At 41.4% G+C, this 17,143-nt stretch overlaps 1 protein-coding gene across 1 annotated transcript; it reads right to left on the reverse strand.

Moving 5' to 3' along the window:
- Positions 1-1,509: 1,509 nt before the first annotated feature.
- On the reverse strand, positions 1,510-16,719 carry LOC119117891 (collagen alpha-1(XXVIII) chain-like). Its single transcript, XM_037244520.1, has 36 exons — positions 16,515-16,719; positions 16,322-16,436; positions 15,378-15,952; positions 13,944-13,964; positions 13,803-13,862; positions 13,045-13,098; positions 12,911-12,955; positions 12,776-12,802; positions 12,525-12,569; positions 12,254-12,298; positions 11,522-11,575; positions 10,281-10,349; positions 9,845-9,913; positions 9,401-9,469; positions 8,559-8,627; positions 8,111-8,179; positions 7,943-8,011; positions 7,731-7,799; positions 7,592-7,663; positions 7,458-7,526; positions 7,305-7,376; positions 7,107-7,175; positions 6,947-7,015; positions 6,739-6,807; positions 6,360-6,428; positions 6,178-6,246; positions 5,662-5,730; positions 5,500-5,568; positions 5,338-5,418; positions 5,223-5,258; positions 5,099-5,135; positions 4,232-4,789; positions 3,353-3,549; positions 3,108-3,267; positions 1,936-2,130; positions 1,510-1,855 (listed from the first exon to the last, which is right to left on the reverse strand). Exons 1-36 carry the CDS (start codon positions 16,515-16,517, stop codon positions 1,848-1,850), a joined length of 3,495 nt encoding a protein of 1,164 aa, XP_037100415.1. The 5' UTR covers positions 16,518-16,719; the 3' UTR covers positions 1,510-1,847.
- Between the last annotated feature and the right edge of the window lie 424 nt (positions 16,720-17,143).

A 17,143-nucleotide genomic window follows, 5' to 3' on the forward strand; every position in this document is an offset into this window, starting at 1 on the left:
TGCCAGTGTCACGTACAAAATAGGGACGGCAAGCAAAGGTTAAGTCACTCCACGATTTTTTGACGGTGACAACATTGAGATTAAGAAGTAACCAGAAAAAAAGAAGGTGAAAAAAATATATGCTTTTCTCCCTCTGTGACATGTCCACTGAATATATTTCAGTTGCAAGAAGAGACATTGCTTCATTCATAGTTTTGATATGCACTGTTGACAACTATTTTTGGTTTCATATTCTTCATCAGATAGCATGAATTTACAGTTAATATTTCATGGTGCTGTTTCAAAACTCAATTGTAGCTGATGGTACAGTATCAATAGTTTTTGTCCATTATCTATTGCAGGGGTGTCAAACTCATTTTATACTAGTTTTGAAATCAGAACTAATATTTTCTTCAATTATTGTTCAACTTACTGTAAAAAGGGTAAAAAAAATCTTACAAAATCTCAACATTATTATTTATTAAACATTATTAAACAAATTATGGTGCAGATCTGAGCAAGAATTGTGGAAGGTGACATGATTTTATCTCGTGGGCCATATAGAATGACATGGCGGGCCGGATCTGGCACCCGGGCCTTGGGTTTGACACCTATTGTTCTATTTATAAGTAGTTCACATCTTTGACCAACACATGCACTGCAACTAATGTGTCATTCCACATTGCTGTCAATGAGGTAGCTTTTATTGCTAGCTATTAATTTGAATTCATTGGAAATTTGGTGAGAAGAAACTGCCAAAAGAATATTCTTACTGGGGTTTTTTTCGGGTAACATTTTCTGTCACTTCTAAGTGATCATCACAATGCATCAATGTGACCACCAAAGTCCATGCAAAAATTTCAACTGTTATTTGGGTGAGACAAAATGTTTTCCAAAAATGGAGCAGTGCAACTGGGGTGTGGCAGCTGGGAGAACTAACAGGTGAACACTACTCATGTAAGAAGCATTGCCTTCCCCAAACACCCCAACTCCCGTGTTTTCACTTTTCACTGTGCTACAAATTTAACAAAATGTTCAGTTAGGTTAACTAAGGCAATACACGTCTTTTGAGTGAAACTGACTGCTGATTTGACCGAACCAATTGCATACTTCCTTTAGCCTGAAAGTGAGACGTGTGTGGACTTAGGTAATATTTCTCCAGTGGGCAGTCCTAAAGATAGATCAGACGATGCCACTTGTTGGGGAGTGTCCAACATGTAATTTAAGTAGAAAGAATGAGTGGAGTCTGTTGAAAAAAGCTGTGCCGCACAGACATAGGTGCAGTGATTTTAAGAAGCCTATGTATCAAATAATTTTCAGAGACTGCAATTCAACACAAACTGTTGTGTCGCAAACGTCATTGTCATGCAGTCCTTTAACATGTTTTGCATATATATTTGTTGATTTTATATAAAGCACGTGTTTTCCTCCAGACGTTGTACATATTGCAAATATGAAAATCAGTCTGCACAGACATAGCGAGGACAAACTCAAGACTTAAAATTTCTTAAACTAGGTTTTATTATATTGTGTGCGTGTGTTTGTAATGATGTGAAAATAAAACCTGCCTTTACAAAGATAGTGGACAATGTCAACGGTCACCCCGTTTAAGGCATTTGTATGCAGAAACTAGTTAATAAGCAAGATGATGAATTTCTATTTTGCTAAAATTACAGCGATGAGGTTTTTTTCCCCCACAGTGCATTGCTTGCTCAAGTTTTCATCAAATACTGTCGTTTGCAGCTTCACACAAAGACTGTATGAAAAAACTGGTCCCATGGGGAGAAGAAATATACACGGCCCTTGTTCCTGAGTATGAGCAATGAATGGTAGAGTCTGAAGAAAAATCCAAATTTATCCAGTGTGCCTCAGCCTCCTAAAAGAAAACATAAGCAAAAAGCAAAATCAATAGACCCCCACAAATATTTCTGGACTACTTTCGTTATTAGACTGTACCAATAGATGTGGTTAGCACGCAAGTCCTCTTGCATTCCTCATCTGTGTCAAAACGGTTCTTGTTACCGCTGCAGCCTCCGAACCAAAACTGAGCACATGCGTTGGCCTGCTTGTCATAGTACCAGCGAATGATGTAGTCGCGGCACGAGCCCGGATCCAGGGCCAAGGCACAGCGAGGGTCTAAGGGTGCAGTCTCTAAAAACATGATTGGAGAAGTCAGGAAAAAAGTTATGTTGTTGACCTGTCCAGCAAAGTGCACCTGAGAGAGATCTGAACTGAGGTCAAGTCAAATGTATTTATAAAGCCCTTAATCCGGAAACATCTCAAAGGGCTTTCAATTACCACCGCTGACAAATAATGAAATCCCCTGATCTTAACCCCCAGGATGGCATGGAAAAACTCAAACCACACCAAATCAATTGGCGTCAACTTGTATTTTTCTATTGGCTGACAGCTGTTTGGTGACAAGAGGTTTGTTCGAGAATTTAAGTGAACAACATCACCATAAAACCAAAGGTTTTATGAAATTAAGTTGATAAAGGTGTGTATCAACAACAAAATTATACGTCGTTTTATCATCAAATTCGAATGTCCAATACGATTTTACCATTATGCAGCGACCAGCAGAGGGCGTAATTTAATCAGGCCCTACGACTGTAGACTACTGCCTGAATGAATGGACAGTTAGACTACAGACGTTCATGCATGGCCAACTGCATGACAATCGACAGCTTCACATATTTGAGCGCTGAAAATCAAGGTCGAGCATAGTGATACGTCCTACCAGAAGTATCGATTTGTATCTTTATATTATTTTAACCAGAAGAATATTTTAAGGCTAACAGCCGAGCTTCTGTTATACTTCATTGAATCATCCCAATGGTCTTTTATTTAATGAATGGCAGTCAGGGCTGACAAGTTCTTCCACAGCAACTCATCATTATTCATATTATATTGCATAGTTCTTGTGTATGACAGTAGTAACTGATTACATGACAGCATAGGTGTCAAACTCAAGGCCCGGGGGCGAGATATGGCCCGCCAAATCATTTTATGTGGCTCACGAAGACAAATTGTGCAAAGTTCAAGTGTCAATACTAAAATTGCATATTGTTTTCACTTTTAAAAAATAGAGATACATATTGCTCAGAACTTTTACTAGTAGAATCTACCTTTGGGAAGAACTGGTCTTGGTGTAGGGACATATTTCACAGATGCCCCTGATGATACATTCACAGAAGAGGAGTCTTTTCCGGGAGAAGGAATAGGTTGGAATGCTGTGTTGCCACGGTTAAACGTGTCCCCGCGCTCAGTCGTCTCTGCGTGCACTTGCTAATCACAAAATGACAAAAGTTCACAGCAGTTTGTCTTTTCTGCAATTGTCCATGCACATTTACATTGCAATGGTTGTCCATACTTGTCCTTTGCTGGATCCTTTATGGCCATACCGGTTGTTGTACACCCAGTCGTACAACCCATTGATGTCTTTAGCATTTTTGCCGTTGTTACCATTCCTGCTGTTGCTATGGCCATTGTTTCCATTAGTTAGTTTGTTATATATCAGGTCTCCATTCTCGTCCTCACAGAACTGGCTGACCAACTTGGATTCCAGAGCTGCAACAGAGCCACAACAAAAACTTGCACTTATTGTGTGCCCTTTCTATGAGATTTGTCACCTAGATTGAACAGCCACACATTCCAAAGACGAATCAATCACACAGATTTACAACCGTGCACGATACTGTGACAGGCCGCAAGCATCCAATTATTTCAGATTTAAGATGATACACTGGCACTTTGTAATGCTAACACAAAGGAAAGGAAACATTTTGTAGATCCAGATGCCCCTAATAACATACTTTAAAAATACCTCCATCAGAATATAGTTTCGAACTTCTCTGGCCCTCACTGACATAGTTTACTATTGGCTTTTGTTACCATGATGACTCAGAGCAGTGCCAAGGAATGGCTCTTTGCTGAGCCCCAAGTCTCATAAAGTGAATGTTTGGATTGTATTTTCACTCTTAGAGACAATTTGTCAATTAGTTAAGAAGGATTAAGGGATGGGAAAAATGTCCAAAATACTTTTTAAAATTCATCAGGCATAACTGCTTCAGGGCCCTAAAATCAAGAGGATGGGTAATGAAAACCTCTGGTCAGCATTGAATACGTATGTGCCGGTTATCGTAAATCAGAATTCATTCATACCAAGCCACTGCTTAAGATTGAATGCAACAAAAATATTGCCAAAAAGCTGCGAACACCCACATAAAAGCTACATAAGCTACATCTTTACCTGGCAAGGTGTTGAAGTCATCAATAAGGAACATATGCTCAGTGTCAGGGTCAGATGCAATCAAATTGAGCTCCCGAATAAACTCCCCCTGTGTTGGGTCCGAGGTGTTGACAATACCGAGGGCAAACATTTCGATATTGGTAGCGTGAGCTTCCCGTACGGCAATATCGAGCTTCACAGGCTCCCGTTTGTCTGCTTGTCCATCAGTGATAACAATGGCAACTTTGCTGACTCCCAGTCGGGAACTAAAGAAGGCTTCCTGGGTGGCTTTGCGGATGGCCGTACCAGTGTAAGTGCCCTCTCCCATGTATTGAATGTTCCTAATGGCCTGTTTGATGTCCTGTTTGGTTACGTAGCGGGCCAAGTTGAACACCAGCTTGACCTCAAGGCTGTAGAGCACTAGGCCGATCCTGGTGGAGTTACGGCCCACCGTAACTCGGTCAACCAGTGCGTTGACAAAATCTTTAATGATCTCAAAGTTCTCTGGCCCCACACTCTCTGAGCTGTCGATGACAAACACCAACTCCATAGGCCTCTCTTTACACTTGATTCCACATCCTGGAATGAGAAAGGAGATTATTGGGAGGTTTAACTACAGTAAACCTTGGAAATCCATACTGACATAGCAAAAGAGTAAATTTGCATGGATCAAACCTCTGTTGTGAATTTTGCTGTTTAGTTCTTGTTAAAGAACAGATAGTCGTGCAAAAAGTACTAAAACACAATTGGGCATGCGTTCAAAAGTTTAGAGAGGGTCAAATCTGGTTGACATGTAAAAGTTTGTTTTCCGAAATTTCATCACAATGTTTTTTTGCTGAGAAAATAAATAATGGAAAATAAAAATAAATAATAACTTAGACACTTTACCACAAATTTCTTTGATCAATCTAATGACGTCCTCCCTCTGTAATGAATACATAATTTAATCAGCACCCGAGATGAGATTAGCATTCGCATGAAAAGAAAAACAAGATGATAAAAGGATACTCACTGTGAGTCCTGCTTCACCTTTGATACCATTCCGACCCTTACATGGGGAAAACATAATTACTGACACATCGACGGGCCCATTTATAATGAGCTATTTGCAAGTAAATGACACTCACAGGTTGCCCCGTGTTCCCTGGGTCACCCATATCTCCTTTGAAGCCCTTCAGGCCCCTCTCCCCTATAGAACCACGGTCACCCTGCATGCCACATAGTCCACAACCTCAGCAACGGAACACGTTCACACACATCAATTTCTAAAAGTCCCAAATTGCAAGCACCTTAGCCCCAGGAAAGCCTTCGCCAGTGGGCCCCCTTGGTCCTGTCACACCCTGGACCCCCTGTTCACCCTAGGAAATTGAGATTTTATTATTATTATTATTATTATTATTATTTTACAGGAACTTGAATGAATATGACATTAACAAGCCATAATAATCTACCTTTGGTCCTTGGACTCCTATTCCTGGTGGTCCCGCTGGCCCCAGGGGCCCCGATCGCCCAGGATGACCCTGCAGCACAAAGTATACAGAGTAATCACATGTTGATTCTTTTTATTTGGTACTGTACATTATTCACTTTGACAGATTTTTTTCAATCACTAAAGACACCAATGTCTTCATTGTACAATCATGAACTCTTCTTTTTTTCGACATATTGTTTGGATTTTCATCAATCCATTTATCGACTCTATATAACATTGTACTGTTGCTGATACAATCTGCAAAAATGCAAGCCTACAGCCAGGAAGAATTCTGGATGAGGTATTTCAAGGCATGAACTGTATGTGTTACATCTGTCAGGCTCCCTAAGCCAAGCATCAGATGGATAACCTCAATAACCTGACTAATTAACCTAAATACATGTGTAAATTGAACCTTTCGCTAATGGGTGTTAAATACACTGAGAACAGGTTGTGCATATTCTTTCCAAATGGTTGTTTCGAGACAGAAACGTACCTGAGGTCCTGGTAGTCCTTCACCTGGAGGTCCCGGTAAACCAGGTAGCCCTCGGAAACCAATATCCCCCTAAAGCAGCAAAGTTTAGCAGATTGGCAGAAAGAGTCTGTGATTTTTGTAAAGCATGGATTTACTTTCTCTGTGTATTTTTCTTTTATATTTTATGATATAGAAGCACTCACCTTTGGACCGGGAAAGCCTATCCCGTCAGGTCCGATTTCTCCTGGAAGCCCAGGTAGACCAGGGGGGCCCTAAATAATATATAATATATATATATATATATACGCAGTACATATATACATAAATACTGAACTCATATCCTGTAACGCCTGCTGTTGCTGCTGCATTTGAACTGCAGTGACATTTGTAACTTAGCTTTGATCTTGATCAGTTAATTTTGCTTCATAGTTCAAAGTCCAAATGTTAGGCATGATTAGCTGAAGGTCGGTTTAGTCTAAATTGGGTTGTTTTTAATCCAGCAGTTTTAAGTGTTTAGGAAAAAGACGAATGGTTGAAGTGAACAAGTTTATGGTCACGCAGAGAGGTTTGTGTGTAAATCACCATGGGACCGGGATAGCCTTCGCCTTTTGGGCCAAATGGACCTCCTGGGCCTGGATCTCCATGGTCACCCTATGTCACGTGGATACAGTACAAAAAAAGTATGGTAGATGGATGGTGGCAAAACAGAAAGCACAACAGGATTTATGGTCCTGCGATTTTTGGCATTCAGAAATGACATAGTTCACAGTGCAAGCAAGTAGGGGTTCACCTTTGGACCGGGAAGCCCATAGCCGGTCTCCCCAATCAGACCAGGAGGGCCGCTTGGTCCAACATCACCCTAGAGTAGTGGGAGATTTACTTGACATCAGAAACATCTTCGCCTGTCTTAATAGTTAAACAAGCATTCTGGCTTTAGAAATGGAACTTACCTTGGGTCCCGTTACAAAGCGTCCTGGTGGACCGGGTAAACCCAATCTGCCTTGTGACCCTGGTTCACCCTAATAAATTAACAAAGACAGTGTGTTGCGTGTCAATCCGCTTTTTCAATTATGAACACTTTTTCTGTGATTAGCATTCAGGATGTCCATCTGGAAGTGCATTCCGATGACGGCTAAAGAAATCCTTACCTTGGGGCCTATTGGACCACTAATGCCGGGTGGCCCGGTCAAGCCTCTTATTCCCCTTTGACCTTGGTCACCCTAACGGTGAAGTGGAAAATACAGTGATTCGTCATGTGTAGCTCAACAAGGTCCAACAACAAAGCAAGAAAACCTTTTTACCTTTTCACCTTGTGTTCCAGTCCCAGGTGGCCCTTCTGCACCCCTAAGTCCTGAAGCTCCTGGCTCGCCCTAAAGTCACAGAGCACATGTGCAGGATTTCTTAGACACGAAAGCAATCAAGTGCTAAAAGCTACCTTTTGCCCCGGAGCTCCGTCCTCCCCTGGCAAACCCGGAAACCCAGATGTTCCTGGTGATCCTTGCTCACCCTGAGGACAAATGTCATTTTACTCATTAGAAATGTATTCAAAGCTGCAATTTGACCATCATACACACCTTATCTCCATGTTCTCCAATTCCTCTCTCTCCTGGGGCACCAACCTCACCCGGCAACCCCTGGTCTCCCTGATTCAGACAGCAAAGCATATAAAGTACAAAGTGAGTCATAGCTGCAAATAAATCAGATTACAGAATCCAATGAAAATATTGATAAATACTTTTTCAACAGGATTGGAAATCAAAAACATTTCCTGATTGGTTGTACAAACCTTGGGTCCCGGTAGACCTTCCCCCTGAGGACCTCGTAGCCCGGGTGGCCCTCTCGGACCTTCAATTCCCTGACATTTATGAATCATCAATCATTTATTAACATAATCTGAGACTCGCAAATGTGTGTCAGTGTGTCGTTGTTCAAACAGGATTTATTGTGTACTTACCTTTTCACCCTGGATACCCTGACCTGGTAGACCGATGAGGCCTGCAGGACCAGGAGGGCCAAACTCCCCCTATAAGAACACGTTAGTGATTACACCGACATGTTGGTTGCTGGTTGCCAAGAGTCTAGGGCCTGACGATATAAACATACGCATGAAAACACACACACACGCGTGCACACACACGCAATCTGTCAATTTAAAGTATTGAAGATGGTTAAGGAATCCAACATTCCCACACCCGTCAGTTTGAAACAGTGAAGCTTCTCCACCGTTCCATTCATCACCTGCCCTGTCCTGTCCTATAGTTCCACATTATGTAACCCCCCTAGAAAATGCATTCAGTGGTGGATGCCAACTCTTGAATGGCTTTACAACTTTATCTTCGTGCCTTTGGGAAACCTACACGACCAGACTTCTTATTTATGGCTTCTTGTCTTCTTTAATGTACCTTGTCTCCTTTAAATCCAACACCCGATAGTCCTCTGGGCCCCCGTGGCCCCTCCAAGCCTCGCTCTCCCTATGAGCAGTGATAAAGAAGTTACTCCAGGTCAGATACAGTGAATATATGCAAAGAACATGTGAGTAAAAAAATAACAGTCTTTTCTTCGTAAAGGAGGTAATATTAAAGTCGATTTCATTGGCTGTGATGACCCCCTTATATTTTCCTGCCACCCGAGGCACTAATGTGTGGGAAGAAAGGTAATTCTGCTCAGAGCTGCTGTGAATGAGCAGCTTGTTCCGTCATGTAACGATCACTTAAGAGTGAAAACACCATCTGTGAGTCTGCAGTGAAGAATAAATTCCAACAAAATTTACAGCAATGTCAAGACGTTCTGAACATCTCGGTTGGATTTCTAAGCCTGAGATTATAAACAGTTTGACTTTCTGCAACTTTATTTTTTTTAAGTAGGAATAAAAGTGGTACAATTTCACACACTATCCCGGTCCATATGACAAATAAATATTCTACTAGACGCAGCTCAATCATGTGTCACACCATGGTGTCTCAAGATGTCTGCAGATAGTCATGGCATCTTTTCAGGCTCGCTCACACCCTCCAGTGATCACATCCCCTGATCATTTATTGACTGGATGTTTGTTGTTTTTTCTTTTTACGTAAATCAGCAAAAGGTCTTTGTATAATTAATTAACACTTATTGAACTACTTATTCGTCATCAACCTTGGAATCTGGGTCTTGGCTCAAGATAGTGGATGAAATGAATGCATGAGTTGGATTCTGGTTGGATTAATGAGGGGAAAAAGTTGATACAATCAAGATCATTGCATACCTTTGGGCCAGGGAGACCTTCTCCTAAAGGTCCCCTTTCTCCTTGGGTCCCCTGTGGCCCTTGAGGCCCCTGACCACAAAAAGAAAAATCAATATAAACAAATATAGGAGGTGAAGTTTTCTTCTCGACTACTTACTACTCAGAGGAAAATTTTAGAAAAAAATTGGTGATTTTCTCCTAGCAGGTTAACAAAATTGACTTCATATTTGCTTGAAAGAGTTTTTAGACCTGCACGATGTTAAGGCACAAACTTTGTTAGTGTAGTGATTCTCTGTTTAGGTAAACAACACTGATTTTGAGAGTTTAATCACGCACGAAAACATGCCTGGCATTAAAAAAAGAAAAAAATCAATACTTTAGAGATTTCAAGTTTTACCAAGACTGGCAAAAATTGTGAGGCATCAGCATTTGCAATCATTGTCCGGCATGGTTTGGATCACTCACCGGTGGTCCAGGTTCACCGATTCCTACTGGACCTATTGGTCCCGGTTGCCCCTGGAGCCCAACATTACCCTGTTGAGAGAAAGCACAAACGAATAAAGAGTAGACATTTCATTTTTAATGAACCTTGTAGCCTCACGGTCAAAGGTTTGATGTTCAAATCTCAGCTAATGCCTTTCTGTGTAGGGTTTGCACGTTTTTTCAGGGTTTGCGTAGGATAGTTAGACACTTTCAAATTTCAAAAATGCATGTCTAAATTGGCATTGATCATTTTTTAATGCATGGTGATAAAAATGAATGGAAATTTACTATAGATAATGTAAATGAAATGATCCCGATCGTTATCATGCTTGTATATGGCTTGCTGATGAACTGATCGTTTGAATCAGGTATGTTAGACGAGGGATACATCTAAAATATTATCGATAGGAAGTTGAACCTTTTGTCCTGGGAGACCGATTCCTGTTTCCCCTTGGATTCCAGGTGGACCAGGAAGTCCCCGCTCCCCCTGTGAAAAGCGAGCCAATGAAACATAAAGTGTATTGGATTTGTGAAAGCACACAAAAAAATGAGACGATTGGAATGCTACACTGACATTATTGACGCACCATATATTTAGCATATTTTCATGTCTCTCAGCAAGAGGGTACACGAGAGATGTTTGCAAATGAATTCTGACTGCAACCATTTTTTCTTTCCCCAGCCCTTCCAGACAAGTTGGAACAAGGTGAAAACCTTGACATTAGTCTGCTGCTCAGGTGATATGGGATGACAGGCAGACAATCAACTTCTTTCAAAAATAATTTAAGGAAAAGTGGAGGGGTTGGGAGTAGCGGCTTGTAGCACAATTGGCAGCTTCAAAACACAGCTGGGGGCTCAGACTGTAGACACTAGACAAATAGCAGAGGTAATAGCTGATGTGATTCTTGAAAGGAGTTTAATGGCTATGGAAAATATAGTAATCATATGATCAATCAGAGGGTTTTGTTTTTGGAGAGTTACATGGAAAATTCCTTCCATCTTTACTTCCATTAAGTAGCAAAGCAACTATTTCCAACACTTTGGTTCTTATCGTGTATGTAATAATGACGATGAATATGCATAACATTTTTTACCAAGTCAATGTTGTGAAACACGTTGGTAGAGTTTGCACACATTTGCTGCCATGCAAGGGAAAAATCGGGCGGGGTTGATGCTTATCTCGATCGCACCCAAACTCTCTACATTTTACCAGTCTTTACAGATGAGCTAATTCACTTTTATCGCATCAGTCTTATCCACAAGTTTGGGGAAATCCTTTAGGTAAAGTGTCAAAAACTCAAACAACAGAGCTGTGCTTTGTCTAAGCTAATGAGTTCACAAAAACGGACTCAGTGACACCATTGTGCATACAACTGAAGGTCACCTATGACCTTTTGGAGTTGAGAAGGGCAATTTTAAGTTTGACGTGAGGTGATTTTTTATGGGTAAATACAACCAATGGAAGTCTCAGATGGTGACTTAGATTCTTGTAGCTCTCTACCACTCACAGTACCCACCAAGCTCCAATACAATTCTCTGACGCATGAAAACTTTGGTTGTTCAGGAGTAAACATCCCCTGTGCTCACATTTTGATCTTCAGCCTGTTTGCAGTATTGCATATTCCTAGTTCTTTGCCTGGAAATCATTAAATGACTTACTTTTTTACCAGTGACACCTTCAGGTCCGATATCTCCAGGAGGACCAGGCAAACCCTGGATATAGAAGGAATTGGTGGTCAAAAATTAACAAAACAAAAACATGTTTTCTTGTTAGTTTATTGCTTGGACTTGACTAAAATTATGACTTTCTGTCAGGAATGAGTTGAGCCAGGGCGACCAAATGCAGCTTGAACCAGGATTTATTGAAGGGAGGTAGGTGGGGAACCGCAGACACAGACGGGACAATGTGACAATGACAATAAAGATCTATTCTATTCTATATATTCTATGATAGAGACTCACGGCCAGCAAACAGACAGACCGACAGAAGTCCACTTGGACAAGGTTAAAATTCTGAGCATGAGCCTCCGGATAGACCGGGGGAAAACCAGACGACAGGAACAGGAACACTGGGCACGCACAAGGATGGAACAGAACAGTAGACACCGACAAGGAAGAACACACGGGCAGGGTTTAAATACATCAGGTAACAAGAGGGAGCATGTGACAGACATGACGATAACGAAGGGGTGTGGCTGAGGGAGGTTGACAGCCGAGCGTGCTCTGTCACGGGCGTGACACTTTCTTGAGTACCAACTGGAAACAGATTTATTGAGTGAATGAATGAATGAATGGAGGGATGAATGAATGAATGGATGGATGAATGAATGGCTAATAAATAAATCAATAAAATAAAAAATCTGCTTTTGTTTTGTCTAACATTGAGTTTACCTGAAGTCCACGATTTCCTCTTGGGCCAATGGACCCTTCAGGACCCTGTTGAACAGAGGAAGGTGTCTATTATTAATACCGACCGATCAATAATTGTTCATTTCGCATTAGAAGGGGATTGAAAACATGAAGAATAAGTGGCAGGAAGGGAAATAAAGGTATGTGTAAAGGTATAAAGGTGTGTAATTGTAAACATACTAAAACATCATTTATTTAATACGATATAAATAGGAAGCAATGACAAGGTGGATGTATTGAGGAAAAAACATACCCTGTCACCCTTAATTCCAGGAGTACCACATTCTCCTCTCTCTCCCTGAAAAATAATAGAAAAAAAAGTGACGACATGAAACAAAATTGCATTCGAACAAAATAAGCCATTTATTTGGACAATCGAGCCAGAAGTTAACGCAATCAATGAGCATGTTGGTTGAAATCCAAGAAAGGGAAAGTAACTAAAGACACGTGCAGTTGAATTGATAAGAAAATGAAAAGATGTCATCATAGTTGTTTGTACAATACCTGCTCTCCTTTGTATCCTTGTCTGCCCTGTGTAAATCAAAAAGACTTGTTCAAAACAGCACTTTGTTTTCTTCGCTTTTTCTTCCATTGCAAACTTGATTTGAATTTAATGGGGGGGGGGGTAAAAAGGCTCACTTCAGTTCCATCTCGACCCGGCAAGCCGGCGATCCCACCGTCTCCCTTAAAAATAGAGATTTGGAATTAGTATTGTCAAGAGTCAGGGCTGATCATATCATCTGCATATTACGAAGTTACAGGATGGGCAGCACCTTGTGACCCTTTAGTCCTGGGATGCCATCCTCTCCAGGACGACCTCTCTTGCCCTGAACAGAAAGTCAGCAACAGACTAGTAAACAAATGTTGATTTGGAAATTTTAAAAAAACAGGAGGAGGAGATTTGTAATATTTCCAAAGATCCAAAACTGTTTTGGGGAGTGTGTATGAGAGCTTATTGACAAGTGATTTGGCAAGGGCTTATTGAGAGCTTCAAGATGATAACATTTTTATTACCAAACTGGTTTCTGACCTTGTTGTTTGGACACAAAGCGGAAATACTGTAATTGATGATTTAACAATTTCTCTTGAAGCTTTGAAGTCCAAGAAGGTCAGTAGTCAATGTGAACATTGTGTTTTTGTGCTGATTAAGTCTTGTAATGAGATCGAGTCTCCATCGTTGCATACATGTTCGGATTTCCTCGGAGCAGGCCCGCCGCCATGAGTATTTCTTTTAAACAGAATAATAACGCCTTGAGGAATACATCAAGCAAACATCTGTTTGAATGGCCAAAACAAGATTTTACTGATCTTCCCATGTAAATATCTGTTTCGGCATGTTCTCAATAAGGTCAATCAAAAATGTATGTCGTCACTGCTGCAGGAATTCTCTCAAAACTATTTTACACCCAAACCTTGTAATTATATTGCTTGTTGGCATCAGCGTGTGTCTTTGTGATGCCTTGATAAAGAAAAGAGGCAAAAGGGAGACTGGTTGATGTTGTATGTTGCAATGTGTAAAGCCAATACTTACAGCGGGTCCGCTGGACCCCTGCTCGCCCTTCTCACATGGACACTGGCTCTCCAAAAGACACTTGGAGGAAAGTGAGAACAGAGGCTGTTAGTGGGGGGGGTATTCAAGAGCATAAATCAAGTCATGAGTGTTAGGACTTACCCCTTCCTCTGCCAGTGTTGTCTGCAGAGGGAAAAAAAAAAGACTTTAACATTGGCGCTAACACATCATGATTAATCATGAAAGGAAAGTAGCTAAGTACGAAGACTATCTTTCAATACTGTCATTTGTAACCGGGCAACAGAGAAAGCTTTTCAACAATGCTGAGTGCAAAAATGAAAGCGTGATGGGACTACGAGGATGCCGCCTACATATCACCTGGAACCTTTAGTGTACTGTCAACTATTTTCCTGAGTTATCTGAAGGATCTAGTGTGCATGTTCATTCTTGCTCAGTTGCACCTATTTTTCGCACAGATATTTAATAGGGCACATGTGTTGGCATCTACCAGATGTTGCATTGCATGTCCGCAACCCCCTTGGGGACAAGCGTTAATGAAAATGGATGGATGGACAATCCCACCTGGCCAAAAATGCGCTTGATCTAATAGAAATGCACTTACAAGTGAGGGAGTGATATACATACTGCTGGAGGCATTTGAAAAAATTCATTCCTTTTTCCGTCAGCGGTTCCGTCATCCATCCGTATGTTCATCTGTCCATCATCCATCCGTCCGTCTGTCTATCCATCCATCATCCATCCGCTAGAACCGCTTCTTCTATTCACAGTCAGGGGACGCTAATCCAAGCTGACTTTGCCAGACTCCACCTTCTACAGGTCGGCTGAATCCACCGGAGTCAGCAAAACGAACCATTACAACATCAGTGATCATTCAATCAACACAATTTTCTACAACACACTTCGAAGTGTAGCTGGACAGTCACATTGCAGTTCGAAATGGGGATTGAGTGAGTGGAGATTGAGCATATGTCAGCTCACTGAAGTTAGCTAGCTACATGAACAACTCCAGTACCAAAAGCCCTCACCCCCTCAAGCCATTGTAGGCAATTCTATGATTCCCGTAATAGGGGGACTGCCCATCTTTTTCTGTCCTGACATGAACGCACTCAGGTGCACAAATAGTTTGTACTTCATTCGTGCAGTTAGGATACACTAAAACATATGTGTCAAACACAAGGCCCGGGGCCAGATACGGCCCACTACATCATTGTATGTGCAAAGACAAATTGCGCATCGACTTCATGTGTCAATACTAAAATTAAAAATGGTCTTTTCTCCAATTTTATTACCATTCGTCTTTTTAAGATATTTGAACAGTTTTTACTCGTCTCTGATTTCAAAACTAGCTATTCATCAGTTTGTTGTGTAGCCGAAACTGTATAGAAGACGCTGACAGTCATAATGGCCCTCCAAAGGAAACAATCACTATGATGCAGCCCGTGATGAAAATGAGTTTGACACCCCTGCTAGATGCTTTCAGAAACACTGAAGTCATAACATTGATGATTTTATAGTTCTATCATTTTAACCATTTGATCTCCTGCATGCATACATTTCAGTGGATTTTTTACTCACAATCTCTCTGACAACTTTTTCCACAATGCCCCTGTCCTGCAGGTTATGAAGGTACCGTGAGGCTGGTGAGCTTGCAATTAGCCTCAGTTGGGCAATATTGGCAGATTCCTTGGCTTCAGGCGTAATTCCGATGGTGAAGAAGCGAACTCCTTGGTTCTGGGCATTAGCCACGGCTGACGATATGTCTGGGTTCCTCGGGTGGGAGATACCATCAAAGAGCAGAATGGCCACCTTGATGCTGCCGGGAGCTGATTCTTCCAGGTAGATGCGCGTGAGGTTTGTGATGGCGTAGGTGGTGTAGGTGCCATGGCCGATGTACGTCATGGGAGCTATGCGGGCCTTGAAACTGTCAGGACCCTGCCACTGGTTAAACGTCTGCTCTATGATGACATGGCTACTGTACTGCAAGAGGGCGGAGCGGGTGATGAGGCTGCGGCCGCTCTGCATGCGGAGGTCCTGCAGTCGCTCCGTCACTTCTGTTACAAATTGCTTCTCCTGGGCATGATTGTCTTTGGCACTCTCTGAGCTGTCAATCAAAAAGGCTAATTCCAGACTGCAGGCGTCATCCGGACGTGCTGAGAAGATACAAAGATACAATTTTTACTTTAGAACATTGGGAACGGTGGTATATCATAATAAAGAATGATATTATATTTATAGTGATCCCAAAAAGTTTTTCAATGTTGTATAAAATTGAAATTTTAATCACATGGTTGTACTGCCTTCTAATTTGCCACTTGGCATCAATTTATATTTAAATGAATGAATGTATCTTTGGTTCTTAGAAAACGCTAAAGTCCAATTTTTTATTAAAATGATCAAAATTCACTCTTCATTAATTTGTCATTTTAGGCATTCCTGCAGTGTAAAAGGCACTAACTTGATTTGACAAAATAACAATGACATGATGCAAATTAAAAGAGAGTTCATTGAGACAGACTTACATTTCCTCTTGGTGGTCTCCTCCCCTTCATATCTTCTGTAGTCCTGTGCCCAAACACCCTGCAGCCCCCAGAGGAGCAGAAGCCAGTGCACTGAGGGCATCAGCGGCATGGTGTCCTTGAAAGTGAAGTGATGACATTGACAGTATAATTAAACGGAAGAGTCCTAAAACAAGCTTTAACAAGCACAACTCACCATGTGGATACTTTATGTCTCCAAGGTGATCAACAATTTAATGCTCCCTTGAAAGAAAAGACATTTGGGAGGAAAAAATGTGCCAAGAGGTTAGAGGAGATGTTCTACATTCGCAGTTTGTTAGATCCCATTTCCACAGACTGACGGTATTCCAGAGATGAATGCTGGTGTTCAGCAGTTGACCAAACCAAGCATGTGTTGTGGTTCTCACCTTTGAGCATTCCTAAAAACTGAATAAAGGACCAGCCCTTTTTCTGAGCTTACTCACTCCCATTTCTGGGAGGGGACCACTCTTAAAAAAAGGCAGGGAGTGCATAGGTCCTTTTACATGACATTCATTGGCCGTTGTTTTATTTGTACGTTCATATCGTCACTCAAAAGTGAAAACTGCCGGGGATCTTAATAATGAATTGTCACTGGCCATATACAGCAAAAATTATATGACACTGTGACTGTGCATAACTAAACAGTAGGAAATTGTAAATGTGGAATAGTGTTACCTATATCTATGCCACTTAATTGTCCTCTTTAGAGTTATGGGTGAGCTGGAGCCTATCGCAGCTGACATTTGAATGAGAAGTGGGACACACCCTGAATTGTTTGCCAATTGATCACAGGGCACATACGGT

Source organism: Syngnathus acus, chromosome 2, assembly GCF_901709675.1.
Source record: "Syngnathus acus chromosome 2, fSynAcu1.2, whole genome shotgun sequence".
NCBI classification, from domain to species: domain Eukaryota; kingdom Metazoa; phylum Chordata; class Actinopteri; order Syngnathiformes; family Syngnathidae; genus Syngnathus; species Syngnathus acus.

Coding starts and splice junctions, on each gene's coding strand:
- LOC119117891 (XM_037244520.1), bottom strand. Junction 15,953..16,321: donor GGAGACCACCAAGAGGAAAT/GTAAGTCTGTCT, acceptor GTATCTTCTCAG/CACGTCCGGATGACGCCTGC. Junction 7,016..7,106: donor GCTTTGTAACGGGACCCAAG/GTAAGTTCCATT, acceptor CCACTACTCTAG/GGTGATGTTGGACCAAGCGG.